Raw genomic sequence first — 27,041 nt, 5'->3', positions numbered from 1 at the left:
ATCTATCTATCTATCTCCTATCTATCTATCTATCTATCTATCTCCTATCTATCTATCTATCTATCTATCTCCTATCTATCTATCTATCTATCTATCTATCTATCTATCTATCTATCTATCTATCTCCTATCTATCTATCTCCTATCTATCTATCTATCTATCTATCTATCTATCTATCTCCTATCTATCTATCTCCTATCTATCTATCTATCTATCTCCTATCTATCTATCTATCTCCTATCTATCTATCTATCTATCTATCTATCTATCTATCTATCTATCTATCTATCTATCTCCTATCTATCTCCTATCTATCTATCTATCTATCTATCTATCTCCTATCTATCTATCTATCTATCTATCTATCTATCTATCTATCTATCTCCTATCTATCTATCATTCATTCTGTGGTGGACGACCAGTCACTTGCCAGGTGGTGCTGTGTGACGCCACTGCTGTAGTGGTTGGTCGGGATATAGCTCTGCCAGGTGTTATGTTGTCGTGATGCCAGTGCCGATTGGGCACACAGGTATGGTGGCACACCTGCTTTTATTTAGTTAGGCTGGCTATACCCTTTCCCCTGTTGTCGGTGTCCTGCCGGGCTGTGATGGGTCCCTTGGGTACTTATCACGGTGGTCCTGAGTGGAGTTGTGACCCACCCGGACTATTGGTACTGCCACCCACAGAAAGGGGAGATGACCCAAGGAGGATGCTATGACTGTGTGGGTGCTTAGCGAATAACCACTGAGTCCAGGTAAATTAAATAAACTCTTCTTTATGGCAGGAAGGCTTAATACAGTGTTATACAGTAGGATCTTGACTTGATAATATAGCTGGAGTGACATGACCTGTGCTGAGAGCTTAAGGAGAGGTACAGTCGTGCTCACTGAGTTGCGTGCTGAGAGGTAGAAAAGGTTTGGAGAAGAAGAGAGGAGGATGTCAATAGAGTCCCAACCCAATGTAGTACTGTGCTCTGCCGGAACTTATGCTAGGTCCCTACTTGGCTACCACAGGGGCCGTTCTGGCTTGCGTCTGTCCTCTACCAAAGCCAGAGTAAGACTCACTAAGGTGTGACTACACTTCCCATGTGACTTCCTCCTACAGCGTCTGTAACCTGTGCTGTGAGTGGGTATGAAGAGAGTGTAAGAGAAAGAGATAGATAGAGATAGGCAGAAAATAGAAAGAGCTCCCATTGGTGCACAGGTCCTAAAAACAATAACCCTTTAGTTACATATAGCTGTGCAATACTTAGGTACATAATATACATAGTAGTGACATCTAGTGGCAAAACTTAGGTACTACTTAGGTACCACTTTTACTTTGAAGTACAGACTTTTGCGAGGGGTGTACAGACAAGAAACACCTGCGATGGGAAACCATATATCTATCGATCTATCTATCTATCTATCTCCCTATCTATCTATCTATCTATCTATCTATCTATCTATCTATCTATCTATCTCCCTATCTATCTCCTATCTATCTATCTATCTATCTATCTATCTATCTATCTATCTATCTCCTATCTATCTATCTCCTATCTATCTATCTCCTATCTATCTATCTCCTATATATCTATCTGTCTATCTCCTATCTATCTATCTATCTATCTATCTATCTATCTATCTATCTACTTCCTTCTGTCTGGGCCCCTCTTTCCCATGCCCACTTCCCTAGTCTCCTCTTTTCTCTTTGGCTTCTGTGCTCTGCCCATCCTACCTCTTCTCATAATTCATCACACTGACTTCTTCCTTTTCTGTTCACAGAGGATGTGACTCCTTCATCCCCTGTTGACGGTATGTGTTGGATACAGGTAGAAAGTTTCTGTGGTGGCCCTTGTACTATCTGAGTGTGTCTTACATGACCTGTGCCTACGTCAGTCACACTTACACTGCTCCCCACAAGTCATACTTACCCTGCTCCCCCATTGACCTGTGCCCCTAACAGTCATATTTGCTCTGCTTCCCCACTGACCTGTCCCTCACCAGTCATACTTACCCTGCTCTCTCACTGACCCATACCTCCATTAATCATACTCATCCTGCTCTCCCACTGACCTGTGCCCCCATTAATCATAATTACCCTGCTCTCCCACTGACCTGTGCCCGTTGATCATTCTTACCCTGCTTTCCCACTGACCTGTACCCCCATCGGTCATACTTACCCTGCTCCCCATTGACCTGTGCCCCCATTAATTATACTTACCCTGCTCTCCCACTGACCTGTGCCCCCATCAATCATACTTACTCTGCTCTCCCACTGACCTGTGCCCCCATCAATCATACTTACCCTGCTCTCCCACTGACCTGTACCCCCATTAATTATACACACCCTGCTCTCCCACTGACCTGTGCCCCCATTAATCATACTTACCCTGCTCTCCCACTGACCTGTACCCCCATCAGTCATACCCTGCTCTCCCACTGACCTGTGCCCCCATCAGTCATACTTACCCTGCTCACCCACTGACCTGTGCCCCCATCAGTCATACTTACCCTGATCTCCCACTGACCTGTACCACCATCAGTCATTTCCTGCTCTCCCACTGACCTGTATCCTCATCAGTCATACCCTGCTCTCCTACCGACCTGTGCCCCCATCAGTCATTCTTACCCTACTCTCCAACTGACCTGTGCCCCCATCAGTCATACTTACCCTGCTCTCCCACTGACCTGTGCCCCCATCAGTCATTCTTACCCTACTCTCCAACTGACCTGTGCCCCCATCAGTCATACTTACCCTGCTCTCCCACTGACCTGTACCCCCATCAGTCATACCCTGCTCTCCTACTGACCTGTGCCCCCATCAGTCATACTTACCCTGCTCTCCCACTGACCTGTACCCCCATCAGTCATACCCTGCTCTCCTACTGACCTGTGCCCCCATCAGTCATACTTACCCTGCTCCCCCACTGACCTGTGCCCCCATCAGTCATACTTACCCTGCTCTCCCACTGACCTGTACCACCATCAGTCATACTTACCCTGCTCTCCCACTGACCTGTACCACCATCAGTCATACCCTGCTCTCCTACTGACCTGTGCCCCCATCAGTCATACTTACCCTGCTCTCCCACTGACCTGTGCCCCCATCAGTCATACTTACCCTGCTCTCCCACTGACCTGTGCCCCCATTAGTCATACTTACCCTGCTCTCCCACTGACCTGTACCACCAGTCATACTTACCCTGCTCTCCCACTGACCTGTACCACCATCAGTCATACCCTACTCTCCTACTGAAATGTGCCCCCATCAGTCATACTTACCCTGCTCTTCCACTGACCTGTACCACCATCAGTCATACCCTACTCTCCTACTGACCTGTGCCCCCATCAGTCATACTTACCCTTCTCTCCCACTGACCTGTACCCCCATCAGTCATACCCTGCTCTCCTACTGACCTGTGCCCCCATCAGTCATACTTACCCTGCTCTCCCACTGACCTGTGCCCCCATCAGTCATACTTACCCTGCTCTCCCACTGACCTGTACCACCATCAGTCATACTTACCCTGCTCTCCCACTGAACTGTACCACCATCAGTCATACCCTGCTCTCCTACTGACCTGTGCCCCCATCAGTCATACTTACCCTGCTCTCCCACTGACCTGTGCCCCCATTAGTCATACTTACCCTGCTCTCCCACTGACCTGTACCACCATCAGTCATACTTACCCTGCTCTCCCACTGTTCTGTACCCCCATCAGTCATACCCTGCTGTCCTACTGACCTGTGCCCCCATCGGTCATACTTACCCTGCTCTCCCACTGACCTGTGCCCCCATCAGTCATACTTACCCTGCTCTCCCACTGACCTGTGCCCCCATTAGTCATACTTACCCTGCTCTCCCACTGACCTGTACCACCATCAGTCATACTTACCCTGCTCTCCCACTGACCTGTACCCCCATCAGTCATACCCTGCTGTCCTACTGACCTGTGCCCCCATCGGTCATACTTACCCTGCTCTCCCATTGACCTGTGCCCCCATCAGTCATACTTACCCTGCTCTCCCACTGACCTGTACCCCCATCAGTCATACCCTGCTCTCCTACTGACCTGTGCCCCCTTCAGTCATACTTACCCTGCTCTCCCACTGACCTGTGCCCCCATCAGTCATACCCTGCTCTCCCACTGACCTGTGCCATTAGTCATACCCTGCTCTCCTACTGACCTGTGCCCCCATCAGTCATACCCTGCTCTCCCACTGACCTGTGCCATTAGTCATACCCTGCTCTCCTACTGACTTGTGCCCCCATCAGTCATACTTACCCTGCTCTCCTACTGACCTGTGCCCCCATCAGTCATACTTAACTGCTCTCCCACTGACCTGTGCTCCCATCAGTCATACTTACCCTGCTCTCCCACTGACCTGTGCCCCCATCAGTCATACTTACCCTGCTCTCCCACTGACCTGTGCCCCCATCAGTCATACTTACCCTGCTCTCCCACTGACCTGTACCACCATCAGTCATACTTACCCTGCTCTCCCACTGAACTGTACCCCCATCAGTCATACCCTGCTCTCCTACTGACATGTGCCCCCATCAGTCATACTTACCCTGCTCTCCCACTGACCTGTACCCCCATCAGTCATACTCTGCTCTCCTACTGACCTGTGCCCCCATCAGTCATACTTACCCTGCTCTCCCACTGACCTGTACCCCCATCAGTCATACTCTGCTCTCCTACTGACCTGTGCCCCCATCAGTCATACTTACCCTGCTCTCCCACTGACCTGTGCCCCCATCAGTCATACTTACCCTGCTCTCCCACTGACCTGTACCACCATCAGTCATACTCTGCTCTCCTACTGACCTGTGCCCCCATCAGTCATACTTACCCTGCTCTCCCACTGACCTGTACCCCCATCAGTCATACTCTGCTCTCCTACTGACCTGTGCCCCCATCAGTCATACTTACCCTGCTCTCCCACTGACCTGTACCCCCATCAGTCATACTCTGCTCTCCTACTGACCTGTGCCCCCATCAGTCATACTTACCCTGCTCTCCCACTGACCTGTGCCCCCATCAGTCATACTTACCCTGCTCTCCCACTGACCTGTACCACCATCAGTCATACCCTGCTCTCCTACTGACCTGTGCCCCCTTCAGTCATACTTACCCTGCTCTCCCACTGACCTGTGCCCCCATCAGTCATACTTACCCTGCTCTCCCACTGACCTGTGCCCCCATCAGTCATACTTACCCTGCTCTCCCACTGACCTGTACCACCATCAGTCATACCCTGCTCTCCTACTGACCTGTGCCCCCTTCAGTCATACTTACCCTGCTACATCACTCTTTAGGCCATTTTCTTTCTTCTGCAGGTGGATATCAGCAGCTGGGAGGAGCCCAGAGCGCATGGACATACGGTACATTATATACCCGTCATATTATCTCTATGAATACGTAACATAAGGGCCAGAATAATAAACAGAGTTTTCTTTTCCCAGCCCCCGAGGAGTCATCGTATGGACAGGCTGGATACTATGGAAATGGATACAGAGGTGAGAACGATTAAGACACCGGAGGGTGTACTGTATATGGGGAGGAGAGTATACAGTATTCAGGGAGAAGAGTATACAGTATAGGGGAGAAGGGCATGGTATATGATTTAGGAGTGGAGGTTATATGATAGGGGGAGGAGGAGCAAGGTATACGGTATAAGGGGAGGAGGAGATACAATATAGGGGGGAGGGTATACGGTATAGGGGAAGTAGGGCATATGATATGGGGAGAAGGAAAGTATACGGTATAGGGGAAGTAGGGCATATGATATGGGGAGGAGGAAAGTATACGGTATAGGGGAAGGGGCATTCGGTATATGGGGGGAGGTATACAGTATAGAAGATGAGGGCATTCAGTATAGAAGGAAGAGGGATATGGTACAGGGGAGGAGGGTATACAATACAGGGGGAGGAGGGTATACAATACAGGGGGCTGGAGGGTATACGGTATTGGGGGCAGGGGGGTATATGGTATAGGTGCAGGAGGGTATAGGGGCAGGGGGGTATATGGTATAGGTGCAGGAGGGTATAGGGGCAGAGGGGTATATGGTATAGGTGCAGGAGGGTATAGGGGCAGGGGGGGTATATGGTATAGGTGCAGGAGGGTATAGGGGCAGGGGGGTATATGGTATAGGTGCAGGAGGGTATAGGGGCAGGGGGGGTATATGGTATAGGTGCAGGAGGGTATAGGGGCAGGGGGGGTATATGGTATAGGTGCAGGAGGGTATAGGGGCAGGGGGATATATGGTATAGGTGCAGGAGGGTATAGGGGCAGGGGGGTATATGGTATAGGTGCAGGAGGGTATAGGGGCAGGGGGGTATATGGTATAGGTGCAGGAGGGTATAGGGGCAGGGGGGTATATGGTATAGGTGCAGGAGGGTATAGGGGCAGGGGGGTATATGGTATAGGTGCAGGAGGGTATAGGGGCAGGGGGGTATATGGTATAGGTGCAGGAGGGTATAAGGTATAGGGGCAGGAAGGTATACAGTAACGTGCGGTGTCTGACCCGTCTTCTTCTTTTGCAGGCTGCTCCGGGAAGTGCTGAGGTGTTGGGGACTGTGGCCCGGTTGCGGGCAATCTTTTTGGGGTGTGATTGTACATATGGTGGGAGGGTAATAACGTGGATCCTAGGGCGTCTGTGTTGGCGGTATCGCTTCTTGCATCGGTCCCTCACCTGTATCACCGATGCGTCAGGGCCCCAGCTGCCTCCGCCGGACAGATGACATCACTGGGTAACAGAGGAGGATGGATCTTTGACATCACTGGGTAACAGAGGAGGATGGATCTGTGACATCACTGGGTAACAGAGGAGGATGGATCTGTGACATCACTGGGTAACAGAGGAGGATTGATCTGTGACATCACTGGGTAACAGGAGGATGGATCTGTGACATCACTCCAGGAAGAGGCGACACGTTAAGCCCCTGTGCACAGGCCGTAGCCCCAACCCAGTGATGTCCTGCAATGTGAATGATGATGTCATACGTGTGAAATCTCTGTACAATGATAACAATAAAGTGTTCTGACCTCACAAAGGCGCCCCCTGCTGTATGCCTGTGGTATGCCCCCGTGGTGCTATGGCCGAGGGACGGCCAGTCACTTGTTAGGTGGTAGAGTGTGATGACACGCCTGTGGTGGTTGGTAGAGATGTAGCCGGACCCTAGGGTGTTGTGTCGTGATTCCAGTGCCAGTTGGGCACACCGGTATGGTGGCACACCTGCTTTTATTTTAAAGGGCCGGATACACCTTGTTCCCCTGTGGTCAGTGACCTGCCGGGCTGCTACGGGGTCCCTTGGGATGATATCAGAGTGCAGTAGTGACCCTCCTGGACTCCAGGCATTGCCATCCACAGAAAGGGGAGATGACCCAAGGAACGTGTGAATACTGTGTTGGTGCGAGGTGAAGGATCACAGAGTCACTTTATCATAAATACAATCTTGTTTACTCGGAAGAAATAGAAGAAGGCTTGAGAGAGACTCTTTTCGGAATGAACCACCTATTGCCCTACCAGTGTCGGGGGACCCTTCCTAGAGGGTGACACAAGCCCTAGACCCTGTTACCTGGGATGAGCGGACTGCTGAGGGTTCCCTGCTGACACCCACGCTGCGAGATAGAGTTCATAGGCTTCTAGCAACTTTGCTCTATCCGGATCAGCTCCTAGCTTTCTGCCTTTGTGGATACTGTCCTGCACTGTGACTCTTCTTGTCCACGGCGTGGGGTGAGATGATCTCTGACTGGGTAAAGCTACTTGAAGAAAAACTGTTAACTTCAAGTGCCTAGGTCTGCTTCTGGACTGCACACTGAGACTGGGGACCTGGCAGAGGACCAGGGCCCAACTAGACTGCTGTAGGGAGCGTTCTAGCTTGCGTCCTTCCCCTACAAAGTCAAACATCAAAAAACCCATACACTTCTTCTACCCATGTGACTTCCTATCTACAGCCCCTGTAAGGTGTGCTGCACATGGGTGAAGAAGCAAAGAAAGAGATGATAGGATAGAAGAAGAAGATGCTCTCATTGGTTCACAGATCCATGTGACATATAAGCAAACAATAACCCTTTACATCCTTCAGCTGTGCAGCAACTAACTGCATATACTCACAATAGCGACATCTAGTGGCGGAACTTTCTCTACTACATCACCACTTGCTTACAAAAAGTACAGGCTTTTACGAAGGGTGTAACTAATGGCAACACCGGTGGTGGGACACCACATACTCCCCCTCTCGAGAAAAGCCATCCAAGGCGTAACACCTTGAGAAAAAGACTGGATGTTTGTTTTAGGTTATAAAATACAAATATATATTATAAAACTTAAGTACAAATAAAACTCTGTTGACATTGGGAAATAGTACAATCATCCACTGTAAAATCTGGTACTGGATCCATCTTTCCCTATACACCCTGACTGGTGCTATGATGCATCAGTCCTATGTTAAACGGTGAGGCTTGTTTCTCACAAGAAAGGGGCAAAAAGAAAAGAAGAATCACGGCTAGGCTGGACACAGGGCCTTGAACAGGGGATGTTGCAAACAGGGGTCTCAAAAAACAGTGGGAGCCAACATGGCTCAACAACTGCGGTGAGCCCATCTCACCCTCAGCTGCACAGGGCTATTCCATCTTTTTAGCAGCCAGGGCCTCCGCTTCAGCCTGATGGAAATATGCCCAGATGGCCTGTACCTGCTGGAAAGCGGCGATCCTCTGGGCTTCCTCCATCTACCTGCATGAGACCGGAGCGGTGTTGGACCCCTCAGGCGAGTCCTCCTAGGCTGAGGATGAATCAGCAGCGGGAGTTGCTGCGGCAGCCATGGTGCCAGAAGGGGGCAGCTGATTCGGGGACACTGGGGGTGGCGTCGAGGTGCCGACGACTGGAGAGTTGCTGCCCCCCAGAATGGACAGGATGGGATTGGGCCTCTCGGTCTGGGTCCTGATGATCTCCAAGACCTCAGGGAGAGTGGTGTCCATGTTTTGTGGCTCTCTGCTCGCCATCTTGAAGCAACTGAGGGCAGAGTCATGACTTCCGGTGAAGCGCAGGGGACGTACATGGGCGTTGGCCTCCACAATCATGGTTACGCAGGAAGTACAGGCAAAGAGGTGTCTCACCATCAGGGATCCTCCTGGAAGCAAGGTGGCACTCCTGGGTTCCACCAGGGGGCAGTGCTGAGGCGTTGGCGTGATTTCTGAGGGATCTTCCCACGCTTTACTGCAGCTTTCCCGCTTTGTGGCTGGCAGGCGTTTTGAAAGTTTGTGGCGCACTGAGCAGATACAGGATACAGTCCCGGCACAATAAAGATGGCTCCCCCACTTTTACGTGTAAAGTCAGGGCGACTCTTTCCGTTGGGGCACTTATCTTCAGGGCCATAGGTGGTTTGGTATTTAGTACTGTGTAATAATAATAATAATGATAATATATATATATATATATATATATATATATATATTATAAAAATTAAAGTCTATCTGTCTGTCAGTCTGTCCCAAACGCCTGAACCGTTTGACCAAATTTGGCCCAAAGATACATTGGGTACCCAGGAAGGTTAGAGCGAAGGTCCTGTCCTCGCCAGATGTACAGGAGGGGAGGGGGATGCGGAAGAGCGCCCCATAGAAATGAATGGGAAAATCTCCACACTGCACACACAGGTGATATAATTACAGTATCTGCAGCTCCTCAGCAGTAAATGGCAGTTGGCAGCCTTAGCAACCAATAGGATTACTACTTTCATTTTCACAGGGAGCTGTGGTTGCTAGGGCGGCTGCCTCACAACATCCACAGAAATAACTGGTAGACCCCCTACTCCAACTATACAGTACATGTATATACAGGGCCCCCTACTCCATCCATACAGTACAGGTATACAGGACCCCCTACTCCATCTATACAGTACAGGTATACAGGACCCCTAACTCCATCTATACATTACATGTATATACAGGGCACTACAGGTATACAGGACCCCCTACTCCAACTATACAGTACATGTATACAGGGCAGTATTACCAACTGCTGCTGCCCTAAGCACTAAACCTGAGGACGCCCCATCCTCACTCACTAATTAGTATCATTATAGATTGGTAGATAATAGCTCCACAGGTCACATTTAACACCACCATATCAGACCTGACCAATACCGCCATACCAGACCTGACCAATACCACCATACTGTGACTGAATAACACTGCCATACCCAGGGGCGTAACTAGAAATGGCTGGGCCCCATAGCAAACTTTTGACTGGGGCCCCCCCCCCCGCCCGCCCCCTTTCGATCGACCACTCTGCCATCAACACACTCAGCTCTACACAGGTCCTGTACACCATATAAATTACAGTACAGTTATATCAGGTGACTTACAGGGGACGTCTTCTCTGATCGGAGTTCTTCCCTTTTCATTTTCTTCTCCATCTCCTTCTCCGAGCCACAAATCCACAGAATCTGCCAGAAAAACATATTAGTCTCCTCACACTGGCCCCATCCTCATCTCTCTATACTGCACATCTGCACTGGCCCCTTTACACCCTCATTTAGTGGGCAGGCTGACTCTATGTGATCCCATTTTATTATATGGCCCTCCTCTCTGTCGCCCCTCCTTATAAATAGGAATGTTATGTTGTCCCCCTTATAGATGCCCCCCATGCTGTCCCCCTAATAGATGCCCCCCCATGTTGTCCCCTAATAGATGGCCCCTCCTATGTTGTCCTCTTATAGATGGCCCCCTCTCCCCCTATATTGTCCCTTTATAGATGTTCCCCTCTCCCCCAATGTTGTCCCTTTATAATATCCCTCTCCCCTATGTTGTCCCCTCATAGATGGCCCCCTCTCCCCCTATGTTGCCCCCCCCCCCTTATAGATGTCCCCCTCTCCCCCCTCCCTTATAGATGGTCCCCCTCTCCCCCCTTCCTTATAGATGTCTCCCTCTCTCCCCCCTCCCTTATAGATGTCCCCCTCTCCCCCCTTCCTTATAGATGCCCCCTTCTCCCTCCCTTATAGATGTCCTCCTCTCCCCCCCTTCCTTATAGATGGCCCTCTCTCCCCCCTCCCTTATAGATGTCCCCCTCTCCCCCCTTCCTTATAGATGCCCCCTTCTCCCTCCCTTATAGATGCCCCCCTCTCCCCCCTTCCTTAAAGATGCCCCCCCCCCCCCCTTCCTTATAGATGTCTCCCTCTCCCCCTTCCTTATAGATGTCTCCCTCTCCCCCCTTCCTTATAGATGCCCTCCTATCCCCCCCCCTTATAGATGCCCTCCTATCCCCCCCCTTCCTTATAGTTGCCCTCCTATCCCCCCCTACCTTATAGATGTCCCCCTCTCCCCCCTTCCTTATAGATTTCTCCCTCTCCCCATCCCCCTTATAGATGTCTCCCTCTCCCCCCCCTTCCTTATAGATGCCCTCTTCTCCCCATCGCCCTTATAGATGCCCTCTTCTCCCCATCCCCCTTATAGATGCCCCCTTCTCTCTCCCCCCCTTCCTTATAGATGCCCCCTCCCCCCCCCTTCCTTATAGATGTCCCCCTCTCCCCCCCTACCTTATAGATGTCCCCCTCTCCCCCCCTACCTTATAGATGCCCTCCTCTCCCCCCCTCCCTTATAGATGCCCTCCTCTCCCCCCCTACCTTATAGATGCCCTCCTCTCCCCCCCTCCCTTATAGATGGCCCTCTCTCCCCCCTCCCTTATAGATGTCCCCCTCTCCCCCCCTCCCTTATAGATGTCCCCCTCTCCCCCCCTTCCTTATAGATGCCCTCCTATCCCCCCCCCTTCCTTATAGATGTCCCTCTCCCCCCCTTCCTTATAGATGTCCCCCTCTCCCCCCTTCCTTATAGATGTCCCCCTCTCCCCCCTTCCTTATAGATGCCCTCCTATCCCCCCCCTTCCTTATAGATGCCCCTTCTCCCCCCCCTTCCTTATAGATGCCCTCTTCTCCCCATCCCCCTTATAGATGCCCTCTTCTCCCCATCCCCCTTATAGATGTCCCCTTCTCTCTCCCCCCCTTCCTTATAGATGTCCCTCTATCCCCCCTTCCTTATAGATGTCTCCCTCTCCCCCCTTCCTTATAGATGTCCCCCTCTCCCCCCCTTCCTTATAGATGTCCCCCTCTCCCCCCTTCCTTATAGATGTCCCCCTCTCCCCCCTTCCTTATAGATGTCCCCCTCTCCCCCCTTCCTTATAGATGTCCCCCTCTCCCCCCTTCCTTATAGATGCCCTCCTATCCCCCCCCCTTCCTTATAGATGCCCCTTCTCCCCCCCCCCTTCCTTATAGATGCCCTCTTCTCCCCATCCCCCTTATAGATGCCCTCTTCTCCCCATCCCCCTTATAGATGTCCCCTTCTCTCTCCCCCCCTAACCCCTCCTCCCCCCCCCGGAAAGCAGGTTTAAAAAAACAAACAAACTCACCTTACAACGCGCTCCCCCGTCGAGCCTTTTTCCTGTCAGTCCCCCGTCTGATGCGCGGCTGCCGGGGGTGTCTCGGGTCCTATCCCCGACAGAGCGCGTATCATAGAGCTCTCTGTGGGCTTGTGCTGCGGCCGCGACTTCCGGCACACAGAGAGCTCTATGATACGCGAGCTGCCGGGGATAGGACGCGACATCCCCGGCAGCCGCGCATCAGACGGGGGACTGACAGGAGCGCTGTCGGTCGGTCCCGTGCTCCTCCTGGCCCAGTGACTCCTTTTCCCTATGGTTGGGGAAAGGAGTCGCCGGGTCAGGAGGAGCACGGGACCCACGTCACGGGCCCCCTGATGCAGCGGGGCCCCGTAGCAGCCATAGCGGCAGTTCCACCAGTGGCCATACCAGACCTGACCAATACCACCATACTGTGACTGGATAACACTGCCATACCAGACCTGACCAATACCACCATACTATGACTGGATAACACTGCCATACCAGACCTGACCAATACCACCATACCGTGACTGGATAACACTGCCATACCAGACCTGACCAATACCACCATACTGTGACTGAATAACACTGCCATACCAGACCAATACCGCCATACTGTGACTGGATAACACTGCCATACCAGACCAATACCACCATACTATGACTGGATAACACTGCCATACCAGACCTGACCAATACCACCATACCGTGACTGGATAACACTGCCATACCAGACCTGACCAATACCACCATACTGTGACTGAATAACACTGCCATACCAGACCAATACCGCCATACTGTGACTGGATAACACTGCCATACCAGACCTGACCAATACCACCATACTGTGACTGGATAACACTGCCATACCAGACCTGACCAATACCACCATACTGTGACTGAATAACACTGCCATACCAGACCAATACCGCCATACTGTGACTGGATAACACTGCCATACCAGACCTGACCAATACCACCATACTGTGACTGGATAACACTGCCATACCAGACCTGACCAATACCACCATACTGTGACTGAATAACACTGCCATACCAGACCTGACCAATACCGCCATACTGTGACTGGATAACACAGCCACACCAGACAATTGTATGTTGCTCCTCCAGAGTTGTATCAAGTAAAAATCTTTATGTCTATGTACCTGGCAATAACACTGCCAATGTTGTATATAACCAGGCTCTGTATATAACACTGCCAATGTTGTATATAACCAGGCTGTATATAACACTGCCAATGTTGTATATAACCAGGCTATGTATATAACACTGCAAATGTTGCATATAACCAGGCTGTATATAACACTGCCAATGTTGTATATAACCAGGCTGTATATAACACTGCAAATGTTGCATATAACCAGGCTGTATATAACACTGCCAATGATGTACATAACCAGGCTGTATATAACACTGCCAATGTTGTATATAACCAGGCTATGTATATAACACTGCCAATGATGTACATAACCAGGCTGTATATAACACTGCCAATGATGTACATAACCAGGCTGTATATAACACTGCCAATGTTGTATATAACCAGGCTATGTATATAACACTGCCAATGATGTACATAACCAGGCTGTATATAACACTGCCAATGATGTACATAACCAGGCTGTATATAACACTGCCAATGTTGTATATAACTGGGCTCTGTATATAACACTACCAATGTTGTGTATAACCAGGCTCTATATAACAATGCCAATGTTGTATATAACCAGGCTCTGTATATAACACTGCCAATGTTGTATATAACCAAGCTGTATATAACACTGCCAATGTTGTATATAACCAGGCTGTATATTACACTGCCAATGTTGTATATAACCAGGCTCTGTATACAGTCTGATCACATGACATCAGTTTGGTTATTAGGTATTTAGGATGTTTAAAGTTTTTACTTTATTTTTAATGTGTATAAACTACAATTTGCATAAATAGTGCAGAACAGTCGGGGTATATAGCGTATAAAGGGGTATATAGGGCTCCTGGCGATTTCCCCTTAAGCAAAAAAAAGGCATAGATTGGCCTCCTGGACGACCTTGGAACAAATCTAATGAACACACTGACACTTCATACCCGGGCAGCGACGGGTACATTTTCTAGTATATATATACATAAATAAATTAAAATTTCTATTTTTTCCCCCCATCATTTAGTAATACAATAACATTTCCCTCCTGAGATTCCTTCCACTAGGGGCGCACGTGTTCAGATTAAACATCCAGAGGAGCCGTTGTATATTACCGCCCCTAGCTGATAGGTCTAGAGAGTGGCTACTGATCCCTGATGGATCTCCTTGGATGTCTTGAGGCCCCTGACGGTGTTCTGGACGTAGGGTGTCCGATATCATGCAGATGGTCAAATGCCCGTGTAATTTCCGTGTAGTGCATCCACATAATCCAGATTACAGTGACCTCATGTGATGATATAAACTACATTGAAGCTTTTGCAGTTCACAAAGGATTTGATCACACGTCTTTTGTTGCTATCAGTCTCAGAAATAAATTACATTGTTTTGCAAACGAACAGGTTTTGCAGCGGACAAAAGCGCATTAGAGACAACCCTTCACTTGTAACCATGTACCTCATAGAGACTTCTTCCATCTGGATTCCGGCATAGATGGGGATAGTACATCTCCCAGTGTCTTGGCTCGTAGAGACTTCTTCCATCTGGATTCTGGCATAGATGGGGATAGTACATCTCCCAGCGTCCTGGCTCGTAGAGACTTCTTCCATCTGGATTCTGGCATAGATGGGGATAGTACATCTCCCAGCGTCCTGGCTCGTAGAGACTTCTTCCATCTGGATTCTGGCATAGATGGGGATAGTGCATCTCCCAGCGTCCTGGCTCGTAGAGACTTCTTCCATCTGGATTCTGGCATAGATGGGTATAGTACATCTCCCAGCGTCCTGGCTCGTAGAGACTTCTTCCATCTGGATTCTGGCATAGATGGGTATAGTACATCTCCCAGCGTCCTGGCTCGTAGAGACTTCTTCCATCTGGATTCCGGCATAGATGGGGATAGTACATCTCCCAGCGTCCTGGCTCGTAGAGACTTCTTCCATCTGGATTCTGGCATAGATGGGGATAGTACATCTCCCAGCGTCCTGGCTCGTAGAGACTTCTTCCATCTGAATTCCGGCATAGATGGGGATAGTACATCTCCCAGCGTCCTGGCTCGTAGAGACTTCTTCCATCTGAATTCCGGCATAGATGGGGATAGTACATCTCCCAGTGTCCTGGCACGTAGAGACTTCTTCCATCTGGATTCTGACATAGATGGGGATAGTACCAGGGCCGGACTGGGACTAAAATTCAGCCCTGGCACTCAAACTCTAGCAGCCCACAAAGCGTATCCTCCCTGATATATTATAGATAACAGTATAATTTATACGCTGTAATGAATTCTGCTTCAATTCGCCATGTTCCTCACAACTTCCTTAAATATGTGAACCCCATCATCAACGCATAAAAATTAAGACACAACATAATCTGATTTGGATTTGATGTTGCATATTTATGTATTACAGCAGCATTAAATCCACTGTGGATTAGGTATGTACGTGCCCTTAAAGGGAATCTGTGAAGTCTATACCAGGTGCGGGGGAAATACAGTATAAGTGACAGGACCTTTAGTCCAGTGTAAACTTTTATAATCCTCCTTTTCATTACCAGCTAAAGTGTCAAAGAGGAGGAGCCAATCCACAGCTGCAACTCCTGCCCCGCCCCTCCCTGCTCTAACTGAATGACATACATGGTGAGGCTGTGGCTGTTGCTGTGACACTACAGCTGGTAATGAAAAGAATTATTATAAATGGAGTGACTATAGTGCAATTTCATCCAGTGACTCACCGGAGGCGTCTTCTCTGCATGAATTGCTAATGGTATTTTTGCAGAAGTTGGTTGCTTTTTCTTGCTTGGCTATCATGAAGACTTCTCCGTGACTTCTTTCTGCAGGATCTACCGGACAAAGATTTTAGGCTCCTTACTCCAGAATCATCCACATCTATATTCAAACTCTCCAAGAGTATTGCTTTACACAGTAACCTTTGCTTCCTTTGTGCCCCCATATAACCAGTTAATCCCAGTTTGTGCTTCCAAATAGTAGTCCTCCCCTTTGTAACATCCCCATATAGAATCAGCCCCCTCCCTTTGTAACATCCTTATAAAATCGTATTAAGCATGCTTGCAGCATTTCCATAAAGAATCAGATACCCCCCCCCCCCCCCCGGTAACATAGTCGTATGGAATAGTCCCCCCCCCCCCCCCTTGTATCATCTCCATAAAGAATTAGCCCCCCCCCTCTTGTAACATCCTCATATAGAATAGTCCCCCCCCCCTTTGTATCATCTCCATAAAGAATCAGCCCCCCCCCCCCCCCCCCCCCGGTAACATAGTCGTATAGAATAGTCTCCCCCCTTTGTATCATCTCCATAAAGAATCAGCCCCCCCCCGTAACATAGTCATATAGAATAGTCCCCCCCCCCCCTTTGTATCATCTCCATAAAGAATCAGCCCCCCCCCCGTAACATAGTCGTATAGAATAGTCCCCCCCCTTTGTATCATCTCCATAAAGAATCAGCCCCCCTCTTATAGAATATCCCCCCCACACCTTTGTATCATCTTCATAAATAGGCCCCTCTTTTGTAACATCTGCATATAGAATAGCAACCCCCCCCTTTTGTAACATCCCCTCCCCCCAAAAAAGTCCCCCTACTTTATAATATTCCCATATAGAATAGTTCCCCTCCCTTTGCAACGTCCCTATATAGAAAATTCCCCCCTCCTTTAGTAATAGCCTCCCCCCTTTGCTACATCGCCATATAAAAAATATTTACATCCCCATTTGCCACCCCCTTTGTTGTCCAGCCCCCGTGTGAAACAAAGACAAAACAAAAAAAGCGCATATTCACCTGTCACATCATTCCCAGCAGCAGCGGCGTCTTCTTACTCCTCCTGTTCCAGCTCCCGGCAGCTTCTTCTCCTCTGCCCTCCAGGATCCTCTGCGGCGCGTCCAGGAAGTGACGTCAGCCGCCAGGGATTGGCTGTAGTAGACGTGTCTGCGTGCAGCACGTCTACTACACAGGATTTTAAAGGGGCAGAGCAACCCCTCAGTCAGTGCGGGGGCTGCGGGGACTGACATGGGGGCTGGCAGAGCGGCTGAGTGAACAGCGCGGCAGCCGGCCGCGCTGTTCACGGCCGCTGCAGAGGGCCGCCAGTCCAATTATGCAGCAGGACTGGCAGCCCACGGATTGGTGACCCTGGCGGCCCAGCGGGCGTTTGCCCGGTCCGCCAGATTACCAATCCGGGCATGGATAGTACTTCTCCCAGCATCTTGGCTCTCCGTGACACAACCTTCACTCCTTTCCCTAGAATTATATTCATGATGGGATCCTCTTCCTGCATAGGTAAGTATTTCCTGACAATGCTTCCTATGGGTGTGAACTGTGGGCTAAGCTGGAGGACTAGTGTATTTTTTTTTTTATCCCACTGGTGTTGTCGCTGTTTTTCTCCTTTAGTTTGTCAGCTTTGTTCCTTCTATCTACTAGATTACACGCTCTAGTTCTCATCCATATTTTATATCCCCTTTGAGTCTGTTCACACATACGTTTTTTTCTCTTGTGTATGTCATCTCTGTGTCACAGTTTCTTCTCATACATAGGACCTCCCCCACGGGAATAGATTTAATTGTATGTGCCGGATGGTAACTTAGTGCATGTGGGGTAGTATTTCCTGGGATTGGTGCTGGTATGTATTTCCTCCTCCACGACACCCTGTAAGGTCAAATCAAAAAAACACCATCTGTTGTGCACGTACAACATAGGTTCCAGTTGTTAGAATTGATATATTCCAAAAACAGGTCCAAATCATCCGTCTCTCCACTCTATACAGTGAGGAGGTCATCAATGTACCTCCCGTACCATTGTATGGAGTGCAGAATACTTACCTATGCAGGAAGAGGATTCCATCATGAATACAATTCTAGGGAAGGGAGTGAAGGTTGTGTCACGGAGAGCCAAGACACTGGGAGATGCACTATTCCCATCTATGCCAGAATCCAGATGGAAGAAGTCTCTACGAGTCAAGACGCTGGGAGATGTACTATCCCCATCTATGTCAGAATCCAGATGGAAGAAGTCTCTACGAGCCAGGAGGTTGGGAGATGTACTATCCCCATCTATGCCAGAATCCAGATGGAAGAAGTCTCTACGAGCCAAGACACTGGGAGAAGTACTATACCCATCTATGTCAGAATCCAGATGGAAGAAGTCTCTACGAGCCAAGACGCTGGGAGATGTACTATCCCCATCTATGTCAGAATCCAGATGGAAGAAGTCTCTACGAGTCAATACACTGGGAGATGTACTATCCCCATCTATGCTGGAATCCAGATGGAAGAAGTCTCTACGAGCCAGGACGCTGGGAGATGTGCTATCCCCATCTATGCCAGAATCCAGATGGAAGAAGTCTCTACGAGCCAAGACGCTGGGAGATGCACTATCCCCATCTATGCCGGAATCCAGATGGAAGAAGTCTCTACGAGCCAGGACGCTGGGAGATGTACTATCCCCATCTATGCCGGAATCCAGATGGAAGAAGTCTCTACGAGCCAGGACGCTGGGAGATGTACTATCCCCATCTATGTCAGAATCCAGATGGAAGAAGTCTCTACGAGTCAAGACACTGGGAGATGTACTATCCCCATCTATGCTGGAATCCAGATGGAAGAAGTCTCTACGAGCCAGGACGCTGGGAGATGTGCTATCCCCATCTATGCCAGAATCCAGATGGAAGAAGTCTCTACGAGCCAAGACGCTGGGAGATGCACTATCCCCATCTATGCCGGAATCCAGATGGAAGAAGTCTCTACGAGCCAGGACGCTGGGAGATGTACTATCCCCATCTATGCCGGAATCCAGATGGAAGAAGTCTCTATGAGGTACATGGTTACAAATGAAGGGTTGTCTCTAATGCGCTTTTGTCCGCTGCAAAACCTGTTCGTTTGCAAAACAATGTAATTTATTTCTGAGACTGATAGCAACAAAAGACGTGTGATCAAATCCTTTGTGAACTGCAAAAGCTTCAATGTAGTTTATATCATCACATGAGGTCACTGTAATCTGGATTATGTGGATGCACTACACGGAAATTACACGGGCATTTGACCATCTGCATGATATCGGACACCCTACGTCCAGAACACCGTCAGGGGCCTCAAGACATCCAAGGAGATCCATCAGGGATCAGTAGCCACTCTCTAGACCTATCAGCTAGGGGCGGTAATATACAACGGCTCCTCTGGATGTTTAATCTGAACACGTGCGCCCCTAGTGGAAGGAATCTCAGGAGGGAAATGTTATTGTATTACTAAATAATGGGGGGAAAAAATAGAAATTTTATATATATATATATATACACTTACCGGCCACTTTATTAGGTACACCTGTCCAACTGCACGTTACCACTTAATTTCTAATCAGCCAATCACATAGCGGCAACTCAGTGCATTTAGGCATGTAGACATGGTCAAGACAATCTCCTGCAGTTCAAACCGAGCATCAGTATGGGGAAGAAAGGTGATGTGAGGCCTTTGAACGTGGCATGGTTGTTGGTGCCAGAAGGGCTGGTCTGAGTATTTCAGAAACTGCTGATCTACTGGGATTTTCACGCACAACCATCTCTAGGGTATACAGAGAATGGTCCGAAAAAGAAAAACCATCCAGTGAGCGGCCGTTCTGTGGGCGGAAATGCCTTGTTGATGCCAGAGGTCAGCGGAGAATGGGCAGACTGGTTCCAGCTGATAGAAAGGCAACAGTGACTCAAATAGCCAACCGTTACAACCAAGGTAGGCAGAAGAGCATCTCTGAACGCACAGTACGGCCAACTCTGAGGCAGATGGGCTACAGCAGCAGCAGACCACACCGGGTGCCACTCCGTTCAGCTAAGAACAGGAAACTGAGGCTACAATTTGCACAAGCTCATCGAAATTAGACAGTAGAAGATTGGAAAAACGTTGCCTGGTCTGATGAGTCTCGATTTCTGCGGCGACATTCGGATGGTAGGGTCAGAATTTGGCGTCAACAACATGAAAGCATGGATCCATCCTGCCTTGTATCAACGGTTCAGGCTGGTGGTGGTGTCATGGTGTGGGGAATATTTTCTTGGCACTCTTTGGGCCCCTTGGTACCAATTGAGCATGGTTGCAATGCCACAGCCTACCTGAGTATTGTTGCTGACCATGTCCATCCCTTTATGACCACAATGGACCCAACATCTGATGGCTACTTTCAGCAGGATAATGCGCCATGTCATAAAGCTAGAATCATCTCAGACTGGTTTCTTGAACATGACAATGAGGTCACTGTACTCCAATGGCCTCCACAGTCACCAGGTCTCAATCCAATAGAGCATCTTTGGGATGTGGTGGAACGGGAGATTGGCATCATGGATGTGCAGCCGACAAATCTGCGGCAACTGTGTGATGTCATCATGTCACTATGGACCAAAATCTCTGAGGAAGCTTCCAGCACCTTGTTGTATCTATGCCACCAAGAATTGGGGCAGTTCTGAGGGAAAAGGGGGTCCGACCCGTTACTAGCATGGTGTACCTAATAAAGTGGCCGCTGAGTGTATGCTTTTAATCTCTCTTATACTCAACACCTAGAAGGTTATTTACAACACTGTCCTAAATGTGCTAAATCTAAAGCTGATCTCTAGCACTGGCTATGGCTGTGTCCCCATGGCCACTTATATTGGAAATTGATAGAATCTTTTCTAACAAACACTTGGGACACGTCTCTGCCTTTGGATCCAATCTGTTATTTGTTCCATGATGTGACGGAAGGAGGTGAGGCTCTCTCAGCCAGAAGGACTCTTCCTCCTGGAGGTCACCTTACTCTATTGTTAGCCCTTAAATGCCTTTTAAATCATTGGCTCAAGTCTACATCCCCTACAATACCAGAGTTGGTTGATAATCTCAAAGAAACACTTCATTGGGAAATGATTGATACCCTACGTAGTAATGAAAAGTTTACGGTTTCTTTCATAAAAAAATGGAAACTTTTTATAGTGAGTGTTCTGTCTACAGAAGAAAGAAATTCTGTTATGCAACAATTTTCCAATCCAGCTTGGTATCACAAAGCAATGGTGGCAGGTACCCTGGGAGTACTTACCTCTACTTGATATAGAGCATAGTATGATACAATTTTACTTCTTTTTTTGTTTTAATGATTTGTTATATTTATTTATGTAATTTTATATAAGTCTACTGACTTGTCATAGTTTATCTATTATTATATGATTGTTCTTATCACTTTGTATTTATGTATAACTTCAATAAAATATTGTTAAAAAAACAAAACACTGTCAATGTTGTATATAACACTGCCAATGTTGTATATAACCAGGCTCAGTATAACACTGTTAATGTTGTATACCAAGCTGTTTACTGTATAACACTGCCAATGTTGTATATTATCAGGCTGTATATAACACTGCCAATGTTGCATATAACCAGGCTGTATATAACACTGCCAATGTTGTATATAACCAGGCTGTATATAGCACTGCCAATGTTGTATATAACCAGGCTCTGTATATAACACTGCCAATGTTGTATATAACCAGGCTCTGTATATAACAGTGCCAATGTTGTATATAACCAGGCTGTATATAACACTGCCAATGTTGTATATAACCAGGCTCTGTATATAACACTGCCAATGTTGTATATAACCAGGCTGTATATAACACTGCCAATGTTGTATATAACCAGGCTCTATATAACACTGCCAATGTTGTATATAACCAGGCTCTGTATATAACAGTGCCAATGTTGTATATAACCAGGCTCTGTATATAACACTGCCAATGTTGCATATAACCAGGCTGTATATTACAATGCCAATGTTGTATATAACCAGGCTCTGTATATTACACTGCCAATGTTGTATATAACCAGGCTCTGTATACAGTCTGATCACATGACATCTCAGTTTGGCTTTTAGGTATTTAGGATGTTTAAAGTTTTTAGTTTATTTCTAATGTGCATAAGCTACAATTTACATAAACAGTGCAGAACTGTCGGGGTATATAGCGTATAAAGGGGTATATAGGGCTCCTGGCCATTTCCACAGGTCCTCCTGGGCACCTTGGAACAAATCTAATTAACACCCTGACACTTTGTACCCGGGCAGCGACGGGTACATTTTCTAGTATCTATCTATCTATCTATCTATCTATCTATCTATCTATCTATCTCCTATATATCTATCTCCTATCTATCTATCTATCTATCTATCTATCTCCTATCTCCTATCTATCTATCTATCTCCTATCTATCTATCTATCTCCTATCTATCTATCTATATCTCCTATCTATCTCCTATCTATCTATCTATCTATCTATCTATCTATCTATCTCCTATCTATCTCCTATCTATCTATCTATCTCTCTCCTATCTATCTATCTATCTATCTATCTATCTATCTATCTATCTCCTATCTATCTATCTATCTATCTATCTATCTATCTCCTATCTATCTCCTATCTATCTCCTATCTATCTCCTATCTATCTATCTATCTATCTATCTCCTATCTATCTATCTATCTATCTATCTATCTCCTATCTATCTCCTATCTATCTATCTATCTCCTATCTATCTCCTATCTATCTCCTATCTATCTCCTATCTATCTATCTATCTATCTATCTATCTATCTATCTATCTATCTATCTCCTATATATCTATCTCCTATCTATCTATCTATCTATCTATCTATCTATCTATCTATCTATCTCCTATCTATCTATCTATCTATCTCCTATCTATCTCCTATCTATCTATCTATCTATCTCCTATATATCTATCTCCTATCTATCTATCTATCTATCTATCTATCTCCTATCTATCTCCTATCTATCTATCTCCTATCTATCTCCTATCTATCTCCTATCTATCTCCTATCTATCTCCTATCTATCTATCTATCTATCTATCTATCTATCTATTATCTATCTATCTATCTATCTCCTATCTATCTATCTATCTCCTATTTATCTATCTCCTATCTATCTATCTATCTATCTCCTATCTATCTCCTATCTATCTATCTATCTCCTATCTATCTCCTATCTATCTATCTATCTATCTATCTATCTCCTATCTATCTATCTATCTATCTATCTATCTATCTCCTATCTATCTATCTATCTATCTATCTATCTATCTATCTATCTCCTATCTCCTATCTATCTATCTATCTATCTATCTCCTATCTATCTATCTATCTATCTATCTATCTATCTATCCATCTCCTATCTATCTATCTATCTATCTCCTATCTATCTATCTATCTATCTATCTATCTATCTATCTATCTATCTATCTCCTATCTATCTCCTATCTATCTATCTATCTCCTATCTATCTATCTATCTATCTCCTATCTATCTATCTATCTATCTATCTATCTATCTATCTCTCTCCTATCTATCTATCTATCTATCTATCCATCTCCTATCTATCTATCTATCTATCTATCTATCTCCTATCTATCTATCTATCTATCTCCTATCTATCTCCTATCTATCTATCTATCTATCTCCTATCTATCTCCTATCTATCTATCTCCTATCTATCTATCTATCTATCTATCTATCTATCTATCTATCTATCTCCTATCTATCTATCTATCTATCTATCTATCTATCTCCTATCTATCTATCTATCTATCTATCTATCTATCTCCTATCTATCTATCTATCTATCTATCTATCTATCTATCTATCTATCTATCTATCTATCTATCTAAATTCAAATTCAAAAAAGCTTTATTGGCAGGTCCAAAATAAACATTTAGCATTGCCAAAGCAACAGAGTATAATAGATGGAGTGTGGGGGAGAGGGGGGGGGGTCATGTGGGGAGGAGGGTGTATATGGGGTAAGGGGCAGGATTGGGAGATAATAGGGCGTATAACAGTCCATGGTATCTCATAATCCTCTCAGCCGGTGGCAGGTGGAGACATACTGGGCCGCTACCTCCATGGTGGCCTCCTCTTCCCCCAGCAGAATGTGGAGTTTCCTCTCCTCATCTATGGAGGTGAAGTCCGGGATGATGGTGGAGAGTCTCTGGAAGTAGGTGACCCTGGTGGATGATGGTGAAGAGTCTCTGGAAGTAGGTGACCCTGGGGGATGATGGTGGAGAGTCTCTGGAAGTAGGTGACCCTGGTGGATGATGGTGGAGAGTCTCTGGAAGTAGGTGACCCTGGTGGATGATGGTGGAGAGTCTCTGGAAGTAGGTGTCCCTGGTGGATGATGGTGGAGAGTCTCTGGAAGTAGGTGACCCTGGTGGATGATGGTGGAGAGTCTCTGGAAGTAGGTGTCCCTGGTGGATGATGGTGGAGAGTCTCTGGAAGTAGGTGACCCTGGGGGATGATGGTGGAGAGTCTCTGGAAGTAGGTGACCCTGGTGGATGATGGTGGAGAGTCTCTGGAAGTAGGTGACCCTGGTGGATGATGGTGGAGAGACTCTGGAAGTAGGTGTCCCTGGTGGATGATGGTGGAGAGTCTGTGGAAGTAGGTGACCCTGGTGGATAATGGTGGAGAGTCTCTGGAAGTAGGTGACCCTGGGGGATGATGGTGGAGAGTCTCTGGAAGTAGGTGACCCTGGTGGATGAGTATTTGCTGCAGTGTAGCCAGAAGTGGGCCTCATCCTCCAGGTCTCCCTGCTCGCAGTGCCGGCACAGTCGGCTCTCCCGCGGCTTGTATGTCTGTCTGTGCCGCCCCGTCTCTATCTCCAGGCTGTGGGCGCTCAGTCTATAGAGGCTTAGGGTCTGCCTGTGTTTGGGGTGGTGCAGCCTCTCTAGGTATGGCGCCATGGTGTAGTCTCTCTGTAGTGACTGGTAGATGGTGAGTTTCTGGGAGTTACTTATTTCTCTCCTCCATTCCTCTGTATATTGCCCCTGGTATGTCTCTATCACCCCCTTTATTTGGGCTTTTGTCAGGGCATGTTGTGGGGTTTGGCTGGACTGGTGGTGGATGCCCTGTTGGGGGGCACATTGGGCTCCATGGCTCAGGGAGGCTTTGTGGTGATAGGAGTCTGGGTTGCTTCTCTGTAAGTGCGCCCAGAATGAAAGCGCCCTCTTCTGTACCTGGAACCATAGTGGGAACCTGCCCAACTCTGCCCGACACGCCATGTTGGAGGTGCTGCGATGGACCTGGAGGAGGTACTTGCAGAACTCCAGATGAAAGGTCTCTGTTGGGCTCGGATCCCATTTTGACTGGTCTGGGTAAGTGGCCGGACCCCAAACCTCACTGCCGTAAAGCAGGATTGAGTGCAATGACACCATCAAAGATCTTTAGCCAGACCCTCACTGGTGCTTTCAGGTGGTACAGTCGCTTTCGTATGGCATAGAAGGCTCTGCTGGCTTTTCCCTTGAGGACCTCTATGGCAGACTTGAAGCTCCCTGATTGGTTAAGCTCCAGGCCCAGGTATGTGTAGCTGCTGGTGTTCTCCAGTACTGACCCGTTTAGTGTGAAGGAGGAGGAGATGGAGGCTTTTTTCTGACCCTTCCTCTGGAACACCATGACCTTGGTCTTCTTAGAGTTGATGGGTAGTGCCCATGTATTGCTGAATTTCTCCAGGACTGACAGGCTTTCTTGGAGGCCGCTCTCTGTGGGGGACAGCAGCAGGAGGTCATCAGCGTACAGTAGGAACTTCACCTCACGGTCATGTAGAAAGAGGCCGGGGGCTGAGGAGTCCTCCAGAGCTGCAGCCAGTTCGTTGATGTAGATGTTGAAGAGCGTTGGGCTCAGGCTGCAGCCCTGTCTGACTCCTCGGCCCTGTTGGAAACAAGCTGTCCTCTTGCCGTTCACCTTTACGCTGCATTGGTTCCCAGTGTATGAGCTCTTGATGACATCATACGTCCTCCCTCCAATTCCACTCTGCAGGAGTTTCAGGAATAGGCCCGGGTGCCACAACGCCTTCCTAAAGTCCACAATACAGGAGAAGATCTTGCCCCGTTTGGTGTTGTGGACGTGGGTCCTGATGAGGCTGTGCAGGGTGTAGATGTGGTCGGTGGTGCGGTGGTTCGGCATGAAACCGGCTTGACTTTTACTGAGGACCTGATGCTGTGTGAGGAAGGTGAGGACTCTTCTGTATATGATACTGAGGACCTGATGCTGTGTGAGGAAGGTGAGGACTCTTCTGTATATGATACTGAGGACCTCATGCTGTGTGAGGAAGGTGAGGACTCTTCTGTGGATGATACTGAGGACCTGATGCTGTGTGAGGAAGGTGAGGACTCTTCTGTGGATGATACTGAGGACCTCATACTGTGTGAGGAAGGTGAGGACTCTTCTGTGGATGATACTGAGGACCTGATGCTGTGTGAGGAAGGTGAGGACTCTTCTGTATATGATACTGAGGACCTGATGCTGTGTGAGGAAGGTGAGGACTCTTCTGTGGATGATACTGAGGACCTGATGCTGTGTGAGGAAGGTGAGGACTCTTCTGTGGATGATACTGAGGACCTCATACTGTGTGAGGAAGGTGAGGACTCTTCTGTGGATGATACTGAGGACCTGATGCTGTGTGAGGAAGGTGAGGACTCTTCTGTATATGA

The 27,041-nt window shown here is 47.8% G+C and overlaps 1 protein-coding gene across 9 annotated transcripts in view; it reads left to right on the top strand.

Annotated features, from left to right (window-relative positions):
• The window catches only part of GREP1 (glycine rich extracellular protein 1), an 86,831-nt gene extending 79,800 nt beyond the window's left edge, over positions 1-7,031 (top strand). For all 9 annotated transcript variants that reach the window (XM_069982409.1, XM_069982408.1, XM_069982410.1 and 6 more), the window contains 4 exons: positions 1,767-1,796; positions 5,329-5,373; positions 5,455-5,508; positions 6,535-7,031. In XM_069982409.1, coding sequence (XP_069838510.1) covers positions 1,767-1,796; positions 5,329-5,373; positions 5,455-5,508; positions 6,535-6,554 — 149 coding nt within the window. In that variant the 3' untranslated portion in view covers positions 6,555-7,031. The remainder of the gene's footprint in view (positions 1-1,766; positions 1,797-5,328; positions 5,374-5,454; positions 5,509-6,534) is intronic.
• Positions 7,032-27,041: the final 20,010 nt, after the last annotated feature.

Source organism: Dendropsophus ebraccatus, chromosome 9 (genome assembly GCF_027789765.1).
Source record: "Dendropsophus ebraccatus isolate aDenEbr1 chromosome 9, aDenEbr1.pat, whole genome shotgun sequence".
Lineage (NCBI taxonomy): Eukaryota > Metazoa > Chordata > Amphibia > Anura > Hylidae > Dendropsophus > Dendropsophus ebraccatus.
This window is presented reverse-complemented; position numbering and strand designations above follow the sequence as displayed.